This window comes from Rattus rattus, chromosome 2 (assembly GCF_011064425.1).
Source record: "Rattus rattus isolate New Zealand chromosome 2, Rrattus_CSIRO_v1, whole genome shotgun sequence".
Classification (NCBI taxonomy): domain Eukaryota; kingdom Metazoa; phylum Chordata; class Mammalia; order Rodentia; family Muridae; genus Rattus; species Rattus rattus.
Genome location: NC_046155.1, coordinates 46,325,307 through 46,348,554, shown reverse-complemented (window position 1 = coordinate 46,348,554; position 23,248 = coordinate 46,325,307). Strand labels below are relative to the sequence as shown.

General features: G+C 49.3%; 1 protein-coding gene across 2 annotated transcripts in view; it reads right to left on the bottom strand.

The window, feature by feature from the left end:
* Cnnm2 (cyclin and CBS domain divalent metal cation transport mediator 2) overlaps nt 1-23,248 on the bottom strand; it is a 128,649-nt gene that overhangs the window by 6,067 nt on the left and 99,334 nt on the right. The window contains exons 4-7 of one of the 2 annotated variants that reach the window (XM_032892139.1): nt 21,848-22,017; nt 8,975-9,068; nt 5,738-5,803; nt 63-247 (exon numbers count right to left, since the gene is read on the bottom strand). In XM_032892139.1, the coding sequence (XP_032748030.1) occupies nt 63-247; nt 5,738-5,803; nt 8,975-9,068; nt 21,848-22,017 (515 nt within the window). The remainder of the gene's footprint in view (nt 1-62; nt 248-5,737; nt 5,804-8,974; nt 9,069-21,847; nt 22,018-23,248) is intronic. The other variant, XM_032892140.1, reaches the window with a different exon arrangement.

Here is a 23,248-nt window from a genome sequence, read left to right as displayed (position 1 = left end):
GGGAGGCTGTCAGGGAAGTGGCCATACCTGCCAGATCCAGCCACACAGCCCTCCCCACTCACCTTGACGAACTGTAGGTCGGAGAGGGCTCGCACTGAGTAATCAGGGATGTAGACTTGTAGGAATGAAGAGCTGAGCTGGTTGTTGCTGCTCCCCAAGGTGGGTGTCATGGCATCAATCCGGTCGCTCCGACTGAGAGAGTCCGAGTGATTCAGGCCGCAGGGGCGAGGAGGTGACTTATTTTCACCTAGGAAAGGGAAGAAAAGCAGTCTTTACTGCACTGTAGGAAGAGCCACTGGAGAAGGCTCGCTCCAATGAGAAGCAATCGCACGAGCACCCACGTGTCTCTCCCGCAGGTGCATGCAGCTCAGCTGGGACAGACCAGGGTATAAAGGCCAATGCTCTGTTGCTGGGAACCCGCCTTCCAGGGGACATCACTAGGTACAGATGAGGCTGAGGGTCAGGCCCAGGACATAGATGCTACCTGGTGCTAACAAGGGCCATTATCCTTCCAGGAGCCAAAAGAAATTATCAAAGTCCCTCTGTCTCCTTTGCCTCTTAGCCATCAGCCAGCTCAGGTATGCCATCACGCTATGTGACAGAAAACCCTTGAGAGGCCTGCCTCAGTGTCCTGGTGATCCGGGTTTCTGCAGTGAGCTCCTTGGAGCAAGCATTCAGAAAGATCGAAGGGAGAAGGGTAGGAGAACCCAAGTGTTGTCAAAGATTCCTTATAGCTTTTAAAAAAAAAAACGTGTATGGCTATTTTGCCTGCAGTGTATGTATTACATCTAGTGCCCAGAAGAGGGTGCTGGATCCCTGGAACTGGTATTTTTAGCTGCCATACGGTACCAGAATTGAACCTGAATCCCTCTGGAAAAGCAAGAAAGTGCTCTGAGCCACTAAGCCGACTCTCCAGCCCCCATTCCTTGTAGCTTTAATGATGAAGTGTGTTAAAAATAAAACACCAGTTGGGTGTGGCAGCACACCGCCTTTGCCCCCAGCACTGGAGAGGCAGGTGTATGGATCTCTAAGTTTGAGGTCAGCCTTGTCTACAGAGGGAGTTCCAGGCCAGCCAGGGCTACACAAAGAAACCCTGTCTCAAAAAACCAAACCAAACCAACCAACCAACCAACCAACCAACCAACCAAATGCTAACTAAAGCCATGCCCTCGCTGAGGCGGCCTCTTCTACCCCACCCTTCCAACCAGCTGCTCACATTGGATGGGCTCTGAATAACAGAGCCACAAGAGTAGAGGGGACCCATGTTCCCATCTTCCAAAGCCCCCAGAAAAGAGCCAGCCTGTGGCAGGTCCTGCCTTCCAACTATCAAAGTCTGTCACTGTGGCCATGTCTGCCTCCTACTTCAAGTGGCAGGCTTATCAGTGCCACTGAGCAACTTGAAACCAGCCTGAAGAGCCTGAAGTGCCATGTTCCCCTAGTGTCCCTCTCTTTACAGTAGGACTAAAACCCTCACCACCGAGTCCATTTGGGAACTCCCCTTAGGACTTCCAGGCCACAACTCCCTCTTCCAGCAGATCTGTCACAGCTCACAGTGCTGGCTTCCCACAAGTCAGCATCTGGCTCAATAGTGCCCCCTACTGTCCCTGCCACCTCCAGAGAAGGGCGTGGTAATAGCAGCGCTTTACACTTAGAGCAGAACTTTGAACAGGTGACCCAACTCTGCCCAACTTGAGAGTCGTTTCTGTGAACTGCACAGTGGTACCCAGCTCACGGAAGATACAGCGCTGAGCACAGCCTCACGCCCAGTGAGTGCTGGATAGAGGTTGATGGGCTCCCCTTTCTCCTGTTAGCCTCTCATCACCATGCTCCGGGATCAAGCCTTTCTACACAATGATGTCACCTAGTATGACAGATCTCTCTTTTGAACAAAGAATCCCAGGACTGTACCTCTAAATTTCAACCACAGATCATGTTTCTGCACATATTTTTGTTTAATATATTTAATATTTTTTCTGAACGGACTTTATGCTTCTGTGGGTCTACAAACAAAGCCTCCAATGTAAAGAACAAGATATCCTTATTAAAATATAGTGTAAAAGTCAAACCGACATCATTATTTTAAACAGATATTATGAAAGTAAAATTAAAAATTGAGGGGTTTGTTTAGTTGTATGAAGACATTTTGAAAAGGTTATTAAGAAAGAGTAGTCGATATGAAGCTGTCTTTTCTATGAGTGTGTATGTATGTTGTTGTTGAGATTAGGTCTCCCACTACGTAGACCAGGCTGGCCTGCAGCTCACTACGTGGACCAGGCTGGCGTGGAGCTCACTTCGTAGACCAGGCTGACCTGGAACTCAGAGACCCACCTACCTATTTCTCTCCTGAATGCTGTCCACATAGATTTTTAAAACAGTGTTTAATTCTACGGTTTCACGGTATTAACGGCAAGGCACCCAGTAGGCTCACTGCTTCTTGGCTAGACCCCCAGGTGGCGGTCAGAGCCTGGGTTCTTCTGGACTCCCAGTTAGTGAACACTGGATTCTGGTTGGCTTGTTGGACCCGTGTGTGCGCGCGCGCGCGCGTGTGTGTGTGTGTGTGTGTGTGTGTGTGTGTGTGTGTGTATGCACGCGCGCACGCGCACATGCATGCACACATGATGGACCTGTTGTTTTGCCCGTCATCACAGCCACAGTCTGGAGAAGCCGCCCATTTCCAATATTCATCCTACAGAGCCATGGGCCTGTCCTGATTGGCTGGGAGCACACCCTATGGCTTTAATACAGTGCTCAGCATCTAAGGACAATATTAAAATCTTAGCACCAAGTAAAGAAAGAGTGGCTTATGGCACTAAGAGTGGCTTACGGCACGTGGCCAGTGGCACTAAGCCTCCTTGACAGGAAAGCAGCAAACCTTGAGAAACAACTGCACCGCCTGTGTTTCCAACAGACTCACGCTCAACTTCTGCTCACAAAACATAGCCATAGAAGTTTAATTATATTTAAAGTTAATATAAAGTTCTTGTAAAAAGAGGGAAGTCATGGACCCTTGTGACAGTTTGGGACAATCTGCAATGGGTCAGAGAGATTTCACGGGTTTTCTGTGGTTGTTTGCTGCTCTTCAGCGAGAGCTGTGTTTTCTCTCAAGAAGCCCTGGAAGTTTCTCTGACGAACAGGGCTCTGGGCTCTGCTCACTATTCTAAGACCTGAGCAGAATGGCTGTCTGAAGGACACAGTGTTCAATCCCAAGTGTGACCAAAACCAGCAGGCAGGAGCTGCCCCACTCAGCCAGCGCGTGCCTGCTCCAGGGTGGAGCTCATTCTGGTCCTAGCCTCTTGCCGAAAGCCCTGGCCCGGCTGTGGAGACAGGGGCAGCACTGGGTTTGACTTAATCACAGCTTCTTTTCCTTCTAGGAATTTCACGGAGCCTTCTCTACAGTTAACCATGCTGGGCCCTAATGCAGTTCCCAAACAGAGCAGCGGGGCTGTCTGAGCTCTGACAGTCCTGCTTGTGTACTCTGGATGTCCCACTGAGTGGTTCAGATCCAAGTTTGGGTTCATATTTTGCTATCAGATTTGTATGTCACAGTTGTATGACAGCAATGAAGATGAGACATCAGTTTGCTGGGCTTGGTGGCACCAACCATAACCAACCATAACTTGGGAGGTAGAGACTGGAAGACAGTGAGTTCAAGGTCATCCTCAGATACATAGAAATTTCAAGTTTGAGGCCAGCCTGGGCTACAACAGACCTCATCTCAAAAACAAGGTAAAACAAAATCAAAACCTTTTGAGCTGGACATGGGGGATACCCCCTAATCCCAGCAGTCAGGAGGCAGAGGCAGGTGGGGCCCTGTGAGGTGAGATCTGCTGCTCTACACTGTCAGTCTCCAGGACAGCCAGGGCTAAGACCTTACCTCAAACCCAAACAAACAACCCCTCTCAGTATTGGTTTACTTTGGTTTTCTGACTTTTTGCTTCAGTTCATCTTATCTATCCTGCCCAGGAATCCTTTCTTTTGACGCAGACTAGCAGGCAGAATAATGAACTGGGCCTCCTCTGCAAGGAGGCAGAGAAGGGGCTGGACCTGCAATGCCGGGACCCTGGAGGCAGGCAGGCTGTCTACCCTGCCCAGATGAAGCAGGCAGAGTAAACACCTCCAATGCTACAGAGATGGCAAAACGCGGATGACGTAATGGGCTTTGACTCATCGACTTCAGTGCCCCTGAAACAGCAGGCAAACAGCAAGCATGAGGGAAGAACTGGACATAGATGGAAGTGCGCGTGCCCCGCTCATCGGCCTGAGTAAACAGCTCTATGAGTAGCTTATGCTCGGATATGCCAAACTCGAAGAGAGTGCGCGTGTGTGCCTGTGTGCACGTGTGTGCATGCGTGCATGCGTATGCATGTATCTTCATGTTTGGTGTGTGTATGTGTATGTGGAGGACAAAGGTCACCTTTGGGTGTCCCTCAGGAGCTGTCCACTTTGTTTAGACAGTGTCACTCACTGGGACCTGGGGCCCACTGATTGGCTCATCCGGCTGCCAGTCAGCTCAGGGTTCTACCTCCCCAGAATGGGGATCAAAACCACAGGTCACTAGGCTTGGCTTTGGGAGCTGGAGGTCGATCGGGTCTCCTTCCCCTTGCAGGCAGCATTTCAGCAACTGACCTGTGTTTTGAGCCTGTTGGGGTTTTGAAGTCAGGGTTTTACCCTGTAGCCATTCTGGCCTCAAACTCACTATGTAGCCAAGCTGTTCTTGAACACGTGTCAATCTTCGATTTTAGCCTTCTAAACACAGAGATTAGAGGTGTGGGCCACAGCAGACTTATGGAGACATTAATTAATTTCCGTCTAACATAAGCCTTGGCTCCTCCAAGTACCAGCGTTCCAGAGCTTGACTGAAGTTGGGCTGTACGTAAATTGCATCAGTCAGATTGAAAACACAAGCCATATGGGGAAAAGGCCATACAGGAAAGTGGTACCCAACATAGTATCTGGCAACCTTTCTTTCTTTGAGATAGGATCTTACTACATTAACCCTCAACTCTCCTGCCTCAGCTCCTGCGTGCTGGGATATGGGTAGGTGTGCACCACAACAAGCTCGATCAAGGCTAAGCAATTTTAATTAAAGAAAGATTAAGACTTTTCTTCGTGGTGGCTGGCGCGTTAGCCTGGCCATGCTCTCCTGCAGGGAGGTAATCGGCTGCGGGGTAGGAATGTGCACGGCTGATACCAAACAAGGGCAAGACCCCGGGCAGCAGGGCCATCTGCCTGAGGAGGGAGATTCCCAGTCAGCTCACAGGGGAGAGAGTAACCCCAAATCATGGTGAGGGAGGGCCTTTTCTCACTTGCCAAGAAAAGTTCATGTCTCCCAAGATTTTGTCCAAATGGATCCTGGGAAATGAAAGCAGTCTAGACTTGGGCTCCGAGTCCCTTGGGTCCTGCAAACTCCACATCTCAGAACATGCTGAAGATGAGTAAGACTGGGCAGACCTGTGAGGTCCAGGCGGTGAGATGGGATGAGGACTAGGCACAGGCTAGTCACCACAGAGGCTTTCTCTATTCCCGTCACCAAGGTCCTGGCCCAGAGGTCCTTTCCAGCCCTCGGTGGCTTATGATTTCCTGGACAGCTCCATCTTAGGCAGCAACCCTAGAGTGTTAGGGCTAGCAGGAAGCTGGGGACGGCGCTGTGCAGCCCTGGTGGGCAGGTTTCCCCCAGGGTTAAGGCAGGCACTCAATCAATGGATCAGATTATGAGGAAGGAAGCATGCAGAGTTACCTGGAGAGCCCGCAGCTAACACCTCTGTCCTGCTGACAACAAAGGTGCGAGACAGGGACAAAGGAACTGGAAAATGGAGAAAAACAGGGTGAGACCGCATCGAAAGGCAGAGACAGATCTTCACATCCAAGGGACTGCAGTGGACGCTGTCTCACTACCGTGAGCATTCGGCCCGGGAAGTACCAAAGCCCGGGTGCTGTTATATAAAAGGAAGGGACACAAATGACTTTCCCAGAACACTATGCCACTGGGAAGAATCTCGTCCTTGTGCTCTTCTCTGGAAAGTTCTTAAACCCCCAACACCCCATTGAGGTCCACACTCCAAAACAAGCTGTTCTCATGTCTGAGTCACAGCCAGTAAGGCTGGAGCTCAGCTGGGGGGGCTCTGAGAAGAGGCCATGCGGGCACTGCAGCGCTCGCTCACCGTGCAGCCCAGCCCCTGATTACCCAACTCTCTGGGATCATTGGTTTCATAATTTTGGCTTGATATTTTGAATTGCTTGGGATGGCTGCAGATTTCAAAACAGAGGCGAATGTGTAGAATGCCATGCGCAGACTGCCTGAGAATGGCAGACAAAGGTTGGGCTCGGCAGTGCTCACTCTGATGGGGGACTAGCCTGTGGCAGGGAAAACCCCAAGGGTAGGCCACGAAGGACCTTCCCACATGTCCCAACGATGGTGGTTTTTTTTTTTTTTTTTTTTTTTGGTTCTTTTTTTCGGAGCTGGGGACCGAACCCAGGGCCTTGCGCTTCCTAGGTTAGCGCTCTACCACTGAGCTAAATCCCCAGCCCCACGATGGTGGGTTTTAATTTACTCCTTTGTTTCAAGACAAGGTCTCAACCTACAGCCCAGGCTGGCCTGGAACTTGCTATGTAGGCCATGCTGGCCTTAACCTGACAGCAGTCCCCTGCCTGTTTCCCTAGTGAACAGCTGACTGTCCATTTTTTGGGTGCGTGCACACGCCATAGCACATATGTGGGAGTCCGTCTCCCTTTCCAACGTGTGCAGCTTAGGGATGACCTTCGACTCACCTTCACCTGCTGATGCCATCCTCTTGACTAGACACAGGCAGGTGCTATCGTACCGTTCTGAGGGCACATCTCAATGAACACACAGACCCCAGACTGGAAGAGCTTTTGAAATGAATGACAGGAGCTTTCTGGTGCAGGGCCAGCTTTGCTGTCCTTTGTTGTCATGTTTTGATTGGTTTGAGAGGTCTCTTGCCGTCTAGGGTTAACCTCAAAATCACTACATAGCTCAGGCTAGCCTTACACCCCTGGTCCTCCCACCTCCTTCCCAAGGGCTGGAACTAGTGGTGTGGCCTTTACTCCCAGTCTTTTACTGTCTGTTTCCTTACACTCTGGTTCAATATGGGCGAGGCTAGTGTTTAGGTCTAAATAGCCAGCGATCAGCAAAAATGTATTCTCTCATTTCTCTTCAGAGCTGCCTTAACAGGGGTCTGTTAACCTGGGCTAAGTTGAGGCATATAGTCCCACAATGGTCACAATAATACTACTTTTCTGTGACATGTTTCCTCTGTGGGCCTGTTCTCATCACCAGTTTTTACACTTTGGAGACAAAGGTCTGTATAGACCTGGCTGATTTAGAGTCCACAGAGTAGACCGCACCGACCCTGAACTTACAGAAATTAATTCACCGGCCTCTACTTTATATTTTAAGGGTTACAATACACCGTTCTCCTGGTTATTGTGGGACACCAAGGGCCTTTTCTCAATGTGACACAACCTGCATCCTGAGCTGTGACCCACGTCTTTTCATGCCCAGTTATGAAGCTCCCCCCACCCAGTGTCGCCAAGCGGTGGAGATGAAGCTCACTTTCAAGCACAACAAAGACCTTGGTCTGGGGGGACCAAGCAGGTGCACATTCAGGGACAAAGTTCCTTAGGACAGCAAAGCCTGCGCAAGAGAGCAAGGACTTTTGACAGCTCGCTGGCTTCCTAACACTTCCAGCCTTATGCCCATCACACGGTTGGGTGGGATAGTAGGGGAGACAAATTCACAAAGACAAACTTGCCTGAAGTCCTCCATCGCTGTCCAATTTTTTTCAGTTTGACAACCAACCTTCCTTTAAGATGGACTATGATTAGCTTTGGGCTTTGTCAAGGTTTCCTTGGACAGTGTCCTTTTGTACTTTGGCCACCAGGTGTCACCACAGCACCTCTGTTTACCTGCCTGACCTACTCCTGGTCAGGGAAGGCAAGAGATGATCCAGAGGGACTGGAAGCAAAATTGAGTGCTGACGTCGCTGCAGACACCTCAGGGTCTCAGGGAGCTCGTTCAATCCCCGGGGCAAAACCGCCCACCACAAGCAGCCAGCTTTTAGACAAACAGTAGTGGCAAACTCCCTCATCCTCAGGAAGAAAGATGCAATGGAAAATCCCCAGAAGGGCTACTCTGTATGCCTCAAACTTTCTGAGTGGAAACCAGGAGACTTCCCAAGATAGGCAGGAGCGAAACAGATACAAGGCTTCCAGAAGCATTAAACTTCTAGAAAGCTCTAAAGCTAACCGGCAACTCAGCAGTGCACACACCCACCAGAAGACGAGCAGCGTTCACAGAGCCGCTAGCAGGAGACAGCCTGGGGACGGACGGTTAACCTAAGGGTCAGCTTCCCTTGGTTCACAATCACCATGGGAACGCGCTTCTGGTACATCTCTGAGAGTACTTCCCGGAAGGTGAATGGAAGGCACGCTTGAGTGTGGGATACCCTCCACAGGCCGGGGTCCTGGACTGACTTAAAGAGTGCAGCCCTCATCTCCTCCTGTGAACCCAGTGTCACCAGCTGCCTCACTCTGTCACCATAGCCTAGGGTGGGCTTAGTGCACTGCTCAGTGATCAGATGGGGGAGCAGCAAGCACAGCACACAGCAGGGATGGGAAGAAAGGAAGCGCGGCCACACATAAGCACAACCCCGGGCTGAGGAGGACAAAGGCAACCCACTACATCCTGTGTCCATACAAGGGAGGGGGACCTCTGGGGACAGAGATTCAGAGGAGGATGCTTTCTCTCTCTCACTAGGGCCCTTAATGTTCTGTCTTTCCTGGTGTGCTCAGTTGTGTCCACTGTGTGGAGACCTATGAAGGGGTAACCCTGAGAGGGGTGCAACTTCCGTCTCTAGGGTACTTGTGAACCATGCTGGGTGCAGGGTAGGGACTGAGGGTGAGGGCTGTGCCTTCCTGAAACAGAGTCCTGTGCTAGCAGGCGGGGACCACTCACCTGGAGAGGCTGTGAGGGCCATCACACCGTAGTATGAAAACGCACTGGCTTCAAACTTCATGCCTTCTTTCCCAGCTTCTACCTCCACCTTCCCCTGTGGGAGAAAAGGGAGTGACTTCAGTTCTACTGCACAGAGAGGTAGTCCTCCCCGGGTTTGCCCACGCTCCTCTCCAACGATCCTAAGAAAGACGAGCTCTGGGAGAAAAAGGGGTGGGCATCTTCATCTCAACTAGAAACCTGCCTTTGGCTGGACCTCTGGAAGTAACAATACAAGGGTCAGTATCTGTGGGCTCACTTAACTTTTCCCCATGTCCCCAAGCTCTTCAAGGGCCCTTGGTAAGAAGAACTGGTGGGCCAGATACCGAGGAGGCTCTCAGTGAAGCCTGACTCAGGAGGGGCCTGGGCTGAGGGGCAGGCTCAAGAGTCAGATGGCTGACCCTTCTCCAAGCCTAGTGTCCTGACACCTTGCCCAGCTCCTGGGGCGAGTGCTAAGGGGAAGCAGCCCTAGAACGTCTCCTTCCATCAGAACAAACTCCTCTGCACTTCTGCTCTTCTGGCCTGAGACCACTCATCTTCCATCACCTCTGTCCCTGCAGCCGTGGGCATCCGTCAGCTTCAGAGGACGCGCTCAGCAGCCTGTTCCAGGCCACTGAAGTGACTAGGGACAGGTCAGTGTGGCGGGGTCCTCATCCCCCAGAACACCCTACGCAAGGGGCAAACCAGCAAGTTACAACTTGCTAGAAAGGAACCATTAAACCAGGCACGGCGGCACGTTCCTGTAATCTTAGGACGTGGGAGGCAGAGGCAGGAGGATCAGAAACATGACCAGTCCAACTCTATGAGGCTATCAAAGAGAGGACAGGGGAGAGAGGAGAAAGGGGAGAAGAGAAGATTGGTGGGCAGCTAACACTGCAACACCACACCACACTTTAAAATTCACTAATTCCACAGCGTTGGGAGGCAGACACAGCTGATCCCTCTTACAAGTCGGGAAAGAGGAACTAGAAAAAGCCAGTGACCTAAAAGCAGCTCTCAACACGTGCCACCCGGTGACCATGAACCACATGGATCACCTCCCTAGAGTGCATTAAATTCTAGACTATGGAGCCCCTCTTTTGCATGCCACATCTGCAGAAAAAACCACTTCCGCATCTCTTTAGGCAAGGGAAATACTAACCAGGCGGGTCCCAGTCTACTCTGGCTATGAGAAAGGCGCTTACAATACGTATTGTTTTTCCATGTGTGGTGCTTGCCGTTCCAACCCTGCCCCTCATGTCCACCAGGCAAGTACTCTACCACTCAGCTGCACCCCCAGCACCTAAACCCATAATTTAAAGCAGCCTGCCAAGGAGCAAGAGTGAAAGCCATGCAGCCAGGCCCTACCCGGGGATCCCGCAAGCCCTGAGGAGGTGCATTCCGGTGTGTGGGAGTTGACACAGGAAACTAGAGGGCTTCACAAGCCATGAAGAAGAGACAAGAACTTGGGAGGTATGGCCAGGCATGGCAGCACATGCCTATAGGCCTACAAGGCAGAGGTAGGAAAATCGCTACAAGCTCAAGGCCAGACTGGTCTACATAACAAAGTTTCAGGCCAACCTGGGCTACATAGAGAGACTCTATCTAAAAAACCATGTTCTCAAAACTGGAGGCCGAGGAAAGGCCCAGTTGATAAATGCTTGCCAACCAAGCGTGAGTACACAAGTTTGGATCTCCAGCACCATGTGAGAGATATGTGCCCGCCACATCTAAAACCTTCCTGCTTGGTGGCGATGGATACAGGTGGCTCTTTAGAGCCCACTGGCCAGTCATTTTAGCCAATCAATGACTCAAAAGATATGGTGGAAAGCAATAATAAACATTTCTCTGGTCACCACAGGCACTAGCATGTGTGTGCCCGGGCATGTGCACACACACAAGCACCCATTTACTTCCTGTTCTGGCACAAGGACACTCTTTCCGGAGAAGTCTATGGATGGGCAGGATCTGGCTGACCCACTGGGATGAAGGAAGGTCCAATCCAGGTTGACAGCAGACAGGCGTCTAGGCCTGCACTGACAGGCAAGTGCACAGAGCTGGGATAAGGGCAGTTTTGCAGAGGACGTGGGTTCAGGAAGTTAGCACAGACCAGACTAGTATGGCTGTGCTGAGGAAACCCTCAGGGAAGGAAGGTACCATAACTTGGTGAAGCAATCAGGGAGGGGAATGGGAGGGAGCTGCAGGAAGCCGTTCTGACAGAAGTGTGTGCTTGAGTGACTGGATGATAGGAAACCAGAAGGCTGAGGGATGATAATTTCCAGTCAGGACCGGGTCTTCTGCAGAGAGTCCAGTGGCTGAGGAGAAGGAAGAAGGCTCACAGCGATCTGAGCTGGACTGGGAGATGCACAGGTGATGGGAAGGGTGGTCAGGGAAAGAGACGAGAAACAGAGAGACCAGCCTGCCGTCTATGACTGAAGGGACAAGGAAAGCTAAGAACCAGAAAGGGGGCTGACGGAAAAGTCTCTCCAAAGACACCAGGCAAGGGAGGGTTTCCTGGCACAGGTGCAGTTGGCAATGGCGGCCACCATAGGAATTTGATGGGAGCACAAGGATTCTAACAGGGACTGGGCCAGCAGGAGCAACTCTACTCAGAAGTCAGGCGGGAGGAGCAGCTGCAGGAAGGCCTCCCAGGACCAGAGGTGCCTTTCAAAGTTGGTGTGGAAGCAGTGTGGAGAATAGGGTGCTAGGCACAGGGGTTGCCAGGGAGGGCTTTTTGAGGAGTGGGCCCTCAAAGAGAGAAAGAGAGAGAAGCAAGTGGTGGCGGAACAGAGGTGGAATTTACAGAAGGGAAAGGTGGACGTGCTCAGTGCTGTGACATTCTCATCCTCAAGAGCCTTGGGGTGCACAGCACCCACATGTGCCACTTTTAAAGATGGCTGTCACACACCTCTCTACGGAACTGTGCAGAGCTGATTCACAACCGCACAGTGGCTTCTCCGTCCAGTGCATGTGCTGCTCTGTGTGTTCCAGGTCTCTGCGAGTGGCTGTGAGTTCCCACTCTGTGATGAACCTTTCCAACCAAAAGGGTAAGCAGTGCCCCAGCCAGAGCCAGACTGGAAACAAGCCCGGGGCCAGCCTCTCAGGAGGGAGGCCGACCGATGACCTGACAGGAGTCTGTGCTGCGCTGGGAGCCTCACCCAGTAACCTCAAAAACACAGGGTTCTACAGACTGGTCCACCTCCCATGCGCAGGCACTCTGGGTTATCAGTATGAGGTGGGAGGACAAGAAGCTCGTTAGGTAATTTCAGGAATATTGGAGGTTTGGAGTCTCATTTTCTGGCTTTTGTGAACAATGACCAAAGATATGGAAACTGAGTTTTGGTCTCAAAGACTCCCACAAAGGCACAGGGGCTGGGTCTGCTGACTAACAAAAGATGTCTAGAGAGATATTCCACACCCACACCCAGGACCACAGCCATCCCTTAAGTCCTTCAGGGGAGGCAACAGGCGGGGTAGGAAGGGCTACCTACTCCCCACTTGGATGCCAAGGAGTCTCAACTGTCAGTGCACTGAGGACATGCTGGGCTGTGGCGCCCACGTGCTTGGGTTCCCAGAAGTGGCAGCAGATAAGAACCACCAGGTTTTTATTTCATTATCTACTGTTGCCGTCACTGCAGAAAAGACCACATATTTTAACGGGCCCTACGATGTAGAAAATATAGTCTCAAAATAGGAAACATGCCTCGAACTGAACATGAAAAGTTACATGGAAATTTCCTGCCACCATCCCCCTCTCCTCCCTTCCATCCAACCACTGACCGGGCCACAACAGCAGTGCACAGGCACAGCCGCAGGCACAGGCGCCATTTCCAAACTTACAGCAGATTAAAAGGGAAGGTGGGAAGTGGGAGGGAGACAGGATTCTGGAGGAGTCTGGGGGTAGTGAGCATGGTTAAAACACAGTGCACACACTGAATTCCTCCACAGACAAGTACACACACACACACACACACACACACACACACACACACACACACACACAAAGATGGCTCGGCACAAGCAAGTTTGAGCCCCAGGATCCTTAGCTGGAGGGAGAGAATGGACTCCTGCAGGAGTGTGAGGGACCTACACATACACACGCACAGATGCACACATATATACACACACATGCACACACACATGCTATGAAGTAACACATGAGAATAAAATCCCAGCAGAGAGCTGGATTCAGCAGTGTGGAGCGTCTGTTGCTCTTGCAGAGGACCCAGGTTTAGTTCCCAGCACCTCCAGGGCAGCTCATAACCATCCATAACTCCAGTTCCAGGGCATCTGAGTCCCTGTTCTGACCTCCAAGGGCACCAGGCATACACACAGTGCACAGCAGATGCAGGCAAAACACTCATACACATAAAGGTTTAAAAAAATCTAAGATAAGCACTAAAATTTCAACAGATAAAAGGACTCCCACGGTCCCAGCACTGGCTAACTCCCCATTTGCTAGAGTTTAAGGCTCCTGGGCCCCCTCTGCAGAGGGAAGCTTTTCTGACAGGCAGGTTCTGGGGACACCAGGAACATCTGTTCATTTGAGTGTCAGTAGTTCCAAATAACCTCACTGGGGTGAGATTAGGGCCATCCGTATAGGGTAATGGCTTAGAGAATCAAGCCACTGCCTCCCCATACAACTTTTCCATATAGGAAAGAGTCTACATAATTGATTTTACTTTTGAACTACTCATAAGCTTACTCTATAAAATTATTTACAAACCAGAACAGGATGTGATGGGCTGCAGGCTTTCTCAGAGGAGCTGGGGTGGTAACCAGACAGGCTGGGAAGGAGGCCTACCTGGATATGCTGGTATGCCACTATAATCCCGACTCAGGAGGCAGAGACAGGAAGATCATGAGTTCAAGGCCAACCAGGCTACATAGCAAGGCCCTGTCTAAAAACGATTCTCAGTACCAGTTTTTAAGAGGCTCTGGAAGGAGGTGTCATGCCGGCGCAAGGCTGGCTTCCTAAGTAAGAACTCAGTCACAGAGTCTGCTTCTTAAGGCAATCGCTGCTTTCTTTCTTCTAAGTGCCTAGTGGGCTAGTGAGCTAGCGCCTCTGGGATCACAGTCAGATGGGATGCTATCTGAGTCAGTATGGCCCAATAACCCATATTAGTAGATAATCTTGTGGTTACTGTGGCTGGGTACTTCCTGTGTTGCAGTCACGAAACCACCACCGGGGCTTGCTATCAGATTGCAGATAGCAGGCTGGGGGTGCGGCTTGCCTGGCATACACAAAGCCTGGAGGTTGATCTGCATAAAGCCAGGCACATGCCTGTAAAGCCAGCACTTAGGAGGCATCGGTAGTTCCAATGATTCTCAACTGTATAGCGTGCCCAAGGCCAGCCTGGGCCGTATGAGATCTCATCAAAGATAAAGAGGGGAAGGAAGGAGAAAGTGGAAAGGAAGCCAGGCCAAGTGGGTGCCAAAAGCACAGACGTGTGTCTCCTGGCCATGCCACTCAGAGACGCCTGTCCATTCCTGTGTGACCATGTCACTTGCATGCTTTCTAGTCATGGCTTTCTATCGGGTGGCTGTACACGGGAGCCTGGGATTCTGCAAGTTTACTTCATAAATGGATACTTTGAAAGATGGTGGCTAATATTAATTTATACATGTGTTCAGTCATCTGGTTTCCTATAATCATATTGGTGTACAAGTGGTACAACTCAAATCCTAGTGGCTAAGCTCAATCCTGCACCAACTGGGAGCTTGTGACAAGACCCTGGGTGATTCGGGTGCATGTCAGGGTCTGAGAAGCCCTGAGCAGGAGAGAACAGAAGAGAGACAGTCCCAGAGACAGCTTAGGCACATCTACTGCAGGTCAAATAGCAGTGGCATGCACCGGAAGAACATTCGGAGTTGTTCAAATGCAGCCAAAGACCAGAGAGGTTAGAATGCTAGTCTGAGAAGGGAGTAAAATCTACTTTAGAGCAAACATGGCCTTCAAATCTTATCATAAGCTTTAAAAGATATGGTGGAGAGTTGAACAGGAAGAGGAAGAGGAAGAGGAAGAGGAAGGAAAGGGTGTTTGCACACGAAGTGGGCAACAGCAATGCCAGGGAATGTTCCTGTCCACTAACACCTGGCAAAAGTGTGGCCCAGGCTTTCTGTTTCCTGTGCTTGTTTAGGACTGCCCAAGTGTGCCCTGTGCTGGGGACAGCAGTGCCCATTTGCATATGTAGGTTATATTACTTCCCGGAGGACCAATAACACACATCCACGGCATACAGGACAGCGATCTAGTCTAGCCTGCCTTTCGGTAAGATAAACCATGTCTAGCAGTTACAGTTACTGTGCATGTAAGATCAGAAACTTGTTAGATTTATTGATGGATATGGATATATTGTCTGTATGTGCACCACGTGGTTGCCACAGAGGCCAGAAGAGGGCATTTGTCCCCTAGAACTGGAGTTAGGGGTATTTGTGAGCTGCCAGGTGGGTTTTGGGAACCAAACCTGGGTCCTCTGCAGAAGCAACAAGAGCTCTAACTGCTGAGCCTTGACGGACTGTTGTGCACGCTTTTCAGTTCTTTACTACATATTTCCCTCCCGCCATCAACTCAAACTTAATCAGACGTGTGAGCAATTTCTCCTAGTTTACAGTGGGTTTGTTATATGCTTTCATGGATAGTGCTGTAAACAGTGGTTTATGTGTAAGACTGAATTTAAGAAATATAGTCTATTTATACATGCCTCTTCTGTCTACTATTTGTCGTTTTTTATTTTATTTAAAAAATTACATTATATATTAGGTGGTGGTGGTGCATGTTTTTAATTCCAGCACTCAGGGGGCAGAGGCAGGCAGATCTCTGTGAGTTTGAGGCCAGCCTGGTCTACAGAGTTCGTTCCGGAACAGTCAGGGCTGCGCAGAGAAACCCTGTCTCAAAACACCAAACTAACAAACAAATCCCACTATTTACCTGTTTATTTGTAGGGAGTGCATGCCACAGGGCACACACAGAAAACAGGGTCCATTCTTTCTCTTACACCGTGCAGACCCCAGGGATTCCAACTCAGGCCATCATATTTAGTGACAGGCACTAAACCCTCTGAACCATCACGTTGGCCCTATGGTTTGTTTTACAGAGTACATTTTTTTTTGGCTAAAGTCAAAAGATCATAGTTTTCTTTTATATGCGGAAGCAAACAAAAACACAACCTGAAGTCCCACAGGCTGACAGGGAAGGAGAATAGAAGGAGTGAGGCTAGAGGGAGCCCCTTGAGGAGGGAAGTGATCAAATCATATTCACCCACGCAGACGTGTTGGAAAACCCAGACCTGGACAGATAACTTGAGCTAACAATTTGTAATAACAAAAATAAAGAGAGAAGCTGGGGAAATGGCTTAGTGGGGTAAAACACATGCCAGCAAACATGTGGACTGGGGTTTGAATTCCCAAACCCACATAAAAGCCAGTGCAGCACACATCTGTAACCTGGGCAAGGTGTGGGAGTGAGGGTCAGAGCAGTGAATCCCAGAGCTCTGTGGAGAAGTTTCTGTGAAAGAGCAGGGGGGTTCTTCTTCTACACAAACGACGATGTACCATATTCACTGACTGAGCTTTCCAATTATGAATTTATTCCAAGTGTATACATTAAAGTGTATAACGCTACTTCAAGCTGGAAACACAGCTTAACTCCATAGTTCTAAGACTTTCTCTTCTAACGAGGCAGGGCCACACATCATTCAGGCTGGCCTCAAATCCGATATGTAGTTCAGGGTGACCTGGAACTTCTGAGGCTGCCTTGATTTCCTCAGTGTAGGAGCCACCAGTGTGCATTACCCACACTCCCTTGAGCAGCGCTAAGATCAAACCTATGTCTATATTCCCAGTACTTGGGTGGTAAAGGCAGGAGGATCGGGAGTTCAAGGTCATCCTCATCTACATATCAGGTATGGGGTCAGCCTGACAATCCATGATACCCTGACTCAGGAAAGCAAAACGAACCCTCTGAAAAGTGTGTTCTCTGGCTTCTGTGTTTGACTATCTCTAACTTCTAATTTTATCTTACTGGTTATGTAATTTAAAATTGTCATCCAGTTGTTCTTGGTGTGCTGGTGGAAAAACACTACCATCACAAATTATGCCCAGGAGGTAAAGGCACGTGCCACAACACCCGAGGACTATGGTTGGATTCTGGAACCAACATGGTAGAGGAGAACAGACTCCCAAGGTTGACCTCTGACCTCTACATGCTCACCATGGCACATGAAGATGTACGTGTAGTTGTGCATGCAGCTGTGTGCTTGCCAGAGGACAACCTTAGGTGGTGGCATTCTTTAAGCTATGCCCTCCTTATTATTCAATGAGTTCTCTCATTGGCCTGCGGCTCACAGATTAGGCTCAGTTGTTTGGCCAAGGATCCTAGGACCCCACCAGTGTGCACCACCCCAGTGCTGGGATTACACATGACCACCATGTGCTCAGCACTTCCCATGGTTTCTGGGCAAGAATGCAGGCGAGGCAAGCACTTTACCAACTGAGCTATTGTGCCTACCACATTTCGACTTTTAGATACATGTTTCTCAAGAACACATAGAGCTAATACAGATTTCATTGTGATTTATCAGGCTTTTATTATTTCATTTATTAAAATACATTAACATGGGGTTGGGGATTTAGCTCACTGGTAGAGCGCTTGCCTAGGAAGCGCAAGGCCCTGGGTTCGGTCCCCAGCTCCGAAAAAAAGAATTAAAAAAAAAAATACATTAACATATTTTAAAAGTCTACTTTTAAAAAACTTGAAGATTTATTTTTATTCAATTAGTTTATATTTTGTGATATAAATGACAAAATAGTCTTTTAATTAGGCTCAGTTAGATCATGACTTTGAATAATTTGAACTTTATTTTTTTTTAAAGATTTACTTATTTTATATATGTGAGTACACTGTCGCTGACTTCAGACACACCAGAAGAGGGCATCAGATCCCATTACAGATGGTTGTGAGCCACCATGTGGTTGCTGGGATTGAACTCAGGACCTCTGGAAGAGCAGTCAGTGCTCTTAACCGCTGAGCCATCTCTCCAGCCCCTGAACTTCAATATAGGACTTAAACTAAAAACTTTAAATGATGGGCAAAGAGACAGCTCGGGTGGCAGAGTGCTTGCCAGGAGTGCACAGCCCAGGTTTTGTACAGACACCATGTAAAGTGCGTGTAGTGGGACCTACCCCAGGACTGGCAATGTGAAGGAAAAGGATCCGAAGCTCAGAATCAGGGCTGGGAGATGCTTCGGAGGCTGAGCACTTGCTGCCCAACCCTGAGGACAGCTTGGATACTGGATACCCACATCAGTGCCAGCTGGGTGTGGTGGCACCTAGCCTGGGGGTGGGAGATTCTAGCCTGGGGGTGGGGGAAACAAAGCCAGGTGGCCATACAAGTGAGCCCTGGGTTTGACCAAGAGACCCTCCTTCAATGAATGAGACAGAAGGGCCATAGAAGATGGCTCCTAATATGAACCTTGGACCTCCATGAGCACACGGACATATACCACATACATGTAAAAATGTGCATACCAAGTACAGGTAGAAAAGAAAAAAGGCGAAGTTCACCTTTAGTTACACAGGAAGCTTGAGGCTAGCCTAGGCTACACAAAAGCCTGTGGCAAATATATTAAAATCATGTGCTTCTACATGTAATTCTAATTTCCAAATCAATTACTTAAGGAGGTTTTCTGGAGATGCAGAATGCAGGGAAGTGCGGAAGGCAGGCATTGCTGCTTCCCCTGACTGCGTGTTCCTGAAATGCAGAGAGCGTGCTCTAGACCCTGGCATGGACTGTGCTGGGGTGGCAGGATTTTAGGGTGGATGTACTTGGCAAAAGATGACAGCTGTACCAGATTGGCCGAGGGTGGCATGCGTTTGTCCTGTTATTCTTTGGTACCTTGGATAACGCGCTAGTTTGCAAGAACATGGATTTTGCCAAACTCTGAGCTTAAATACCCCATGGGTCTGCTCATCAGTCACATATGCTACTTATAAACCCATGGCACATAAACACATCACAGCACGTAACATGCGGAGGTCAGACACAGGTAGATATGTATGAACGACCTGTGCAACACAGTAAAAGACCTCCTTAGCAATGAAAAGGGGTTATAACTTCCCTTTCCCATAATTCATCTGTTTATCTGTTTGTCCTTATGTATCCCAGGCTGGCCTTCAACTTCCTAAGTAGCTCAGGATAACCTTTGACCTCCTCGCCCTCCGTGCCCACCAGCCCACTGCTGAGACTCTGTACCACCACACTTGGTCTCTGTGCTGCTGGGAGGTGAGCTTAGGTTTGCTCCAGCTGAGCCACACCCCAGCTCCACCACAAAGCTTTTAAAGGCCTGTTGATTTGTCTGTGTCTGAGTGTTTTGTCTGCATGTACATGTGTGTACTACATGCATGCCCCATACATGCATGCCCGATACATGCATGCCCGATACATGCATGCCTGATAAAAGTATGACTGATACATGCATGACTGATACACTCATGCCAGATACACACATGACCAATACATGCGTGTCTGATACATGCATGCCTGATAACTGAAGGGATCAGAAGGCACTGGATGGCTTATACCTCAGGAACAGGAATTATGAATGCTCGTGAGCCACCATGTCAACTGAACCCAGGTTCTTTGCTAAATCAGCAAGTGCTCTTAACCATGGAACCACCTCTTCAGCCACTAAACCCCTAAAAGCTTATTTGAAATAGTTTGTGGTTTGGGGGCTTGTGAGATGACGCAGTGTGTAAAGGCACTTCCTGCGTAAGTTTGGTGACCTGAGTTCAACCCTTGAATTCATGTAAAAGTAGAAAGGAAGACTGACTCTGCAAAGTTGTCCTTGGTGCACATGTGCCCCCTCCCCCCATTAATAAAGCTAACTATAGACAATAATTTTTTAAGAATTGATATAAACACATAAAAATGTTTAAATCTTTAAAAAGTAATAATTGGATCTGGAGACGTGGCTCAGCAGTTAGGAGCACTGGCTGCTCTGGCAGAGGACCTGGGTTCAGTCCCCAACACTCACATGGTGGCTCGCAAAGCTCTAACTCCAGTCCAAGACATCTGAGGCCCTCTTTTGGCTTCTGTTGGCACCGGGCACACAGGTGGTGCACAGACACACAATGCAGACAAAGCACTCACACACACAACGAAAATAACTCTCCAAGACAGGTTTCTGAGAGCCTCTGAGCAAGTGGGCTGGACGCAGAAATCCCAGGGCTGCTTCTTCCCATTACTTCTCTCCAGACACTGAGGAGTCTCACACGGCCACACGTCTGCCCGAGCTTCCGACACCTACAGAGCAGGGAGCACTGCCTCCATCCACTGAGATAGCTGGGCCTTGATGAACTTACATGAATCTAGGGTCTGCTGAGTACTGATTATGCTCTCCTGGTGCCTCCAGCCTACATCCAGGAAGTAACCGTGAAATAGGAGGAGGCTCACAGTCAGTATCCTTGTTCTAAAAGGAGCCTAGACTTCCTGAGAAAGTGACTTGCTACAGAAAGGTACAAAAGTCCCCAAAACTAGGGTTTTACTCAGGTGTCAAGTGCAGTGCCTGCTATATGCAACTGTGACATCACAAGTGCTCCAAGAGGGCTGGGAACAGTGGCCTCCCTAGCACACTTGGGCTTGTGTCACATTAGTGACAGGGCATTGGTCACTATTAGTTACTAATACTTTAGGGGACATCATTATTACAGCAGTTCCTAGCCAAACAGTCTGATTAGTATCCAGCAATATAAGCACTAAGTGGATTCTGTTCACAGTCTTACTAGGACATATACAGATAACAGAAGAGAGTCCAAGATATGTCTCAGTCACCATAAAATACCAAGTCCTAATGAGGAATGTTCAAAAGAAAAGATGATATCAAGAGAACCCAAGCAACCCAGAATAACACATTTCAAATGCCCACCAAGATCTGGACAGGAACAGGCACATTACCAAGTGCTCAAAAGTCACTAAGGACATTGGTCACTTGGTCACTTGGCTTAGACGTGAAATGAGTGCACTACCTCTTATTAGAACCATCACCCAGCTATGCAAATGGAGAGCTAGCACCCCCTTATAAACACATGGACGCACACACACACACACACACACACACACTCACACACACCACACACACACAGACTCACACACACATACTCACACATACACTCACACACACTCTCACACACACACTCTCTCACACACATGCTCACACACTCTCACACACACACACTCACACTCACACACACACACTCTCACACACACAGACACACACACTCTCACACACTCACACACACACTCACACACATTCACACACACTCTCACACACAGACTCACACACACATTCACACACACTCTCTCACACACACACACATACACACTCTCTCACACACACACACTCACACACATCTCTCTCACACACACACTCATGCCCACACATACACACACTCTTATACACACACACATTCATACACACCCACACACACACTCACAAACACACACACATACACACTCACATTTACACATACACATAAACACACACACACACACTCACACACACACACACACACACACACTCTCACACACACACTCACACACTCTCACACACACACTCTCACACACACACTCTCACACACTCACACACACTCTCTCTCACACACACACACTCACACACACACTCACACACTCTCACACACACACACACTCTCTCTCTCTCACACACACACTCTCACACACACACTCACACACACACACTCACACTCTCACACACACACACAGTTAAGAAGGCAAGCCGGCTCGCCTATGCCAGGCCTCCTCAGAGCAGACTTGGATGTAGGGAGCACAGAGTGAGTCCTGACCTGCAGAATGAGGACGAAGTAGTCTACGGGCTTGTTCCGCTGGTAGAGGTAGCACTCGGGGGCTTTCTTGTTCTTCTCGTCGTACTTCAGTTCCTGGATGACATTGGGGTGCTTTAGCAGCCTTAGGAGGATCTTCTCTGACATCTGGGATGGGCTAAATGCTTCTACTTCTATAGACACAAACACAACTTGACATTACACTTCAGAGAAGGGCGCAGGCCACACTAGCAACTGAGGCGCTCAGACCAGAAGAATACTTGGCGACAGAAAGATACAACACAGGTGAACCAGACTTCCGTTTGGTGAGCCACTGGGTCAGATTACCTGGGAGAAATTACAATAGCGGAACAGTCACGGCTGGCCCTTGGTTTCTGCCCCACACAGTGCCCTGTATTTCTGACTGATGGAAATGACTAGCAGACCCCCTCCTTGAGGGCCAGGATACCCTTAACTCAAGCCACAACAGTCTGACTGCCACCACCAGCCATGGGAGGAAGACACTGGCGAGAAGCATGGAGGGTGGGTTAGGACAGGTGCATAGACCCAGGCTTCAACAACCTCCTGCTCTCCCACACCGCTCTCCTGAGGAATTCTAGGGACCACAGAGGGAGAGAGTCAGAACGGAAGCGAGGCCGTGCACACATCAACATGCACTCTGACTTGCCAGTGAAAAAGGAACGGTGGTCAGCACCGACTAAGACAATCACTTCGTTTAAAACAATGGAAAACTCAGAGATGTGGGCTCCAGGTTGCTGTCCTAAGTGTGGACTTCATGGTAACACTGAGTTTTAAGTGTGGTTCTTCCACAAGGAGCAACAACAGTACCAGAATAGGAAGATAATAATAGCAAACTATTTTAAACTTATTTTTAAATTAGATGCTATATACAAAAGCTACAAATTCTGGATTCACATATGTGACTTTTTTTTAATTGTAAGACAGTACATTGCAGGGAATTTGGAAAATACAGAAAAATAAAATAAAAATCGTCTGCAAGCTGACTTCTTAGACAGCCATTCAGAGCAATTTGGTGAGTATTTCTTTCCAGTGCTTTGCCTAGGCTTGTGTGCTTGTGTACCCTGTGTGCGTGTACACACAGAACCAACCACAAGTGTGGTCTTGGCATACGCATACTCTGATATCCAGGGGCCTGGGGGGCGGGGTCCTACTACACAGGAAGTCATGGACACAGTCCCATATCATAAATGTGGACAGAGCACGTCCATGTGTCTGATGGTAGGTGACACCCTGCCTCACACTGATGGCCTTTCAGAGCACACGTATACACATACTGCACTTGGGTAAAGCCTACTGGCCGGTGCTGGAAACAGATGTCTTCTATAAGCCTCTGGGGGTTTCCAGACTTTACTCACACTCTCCCTGGCCAACAGAGCCCCTTAC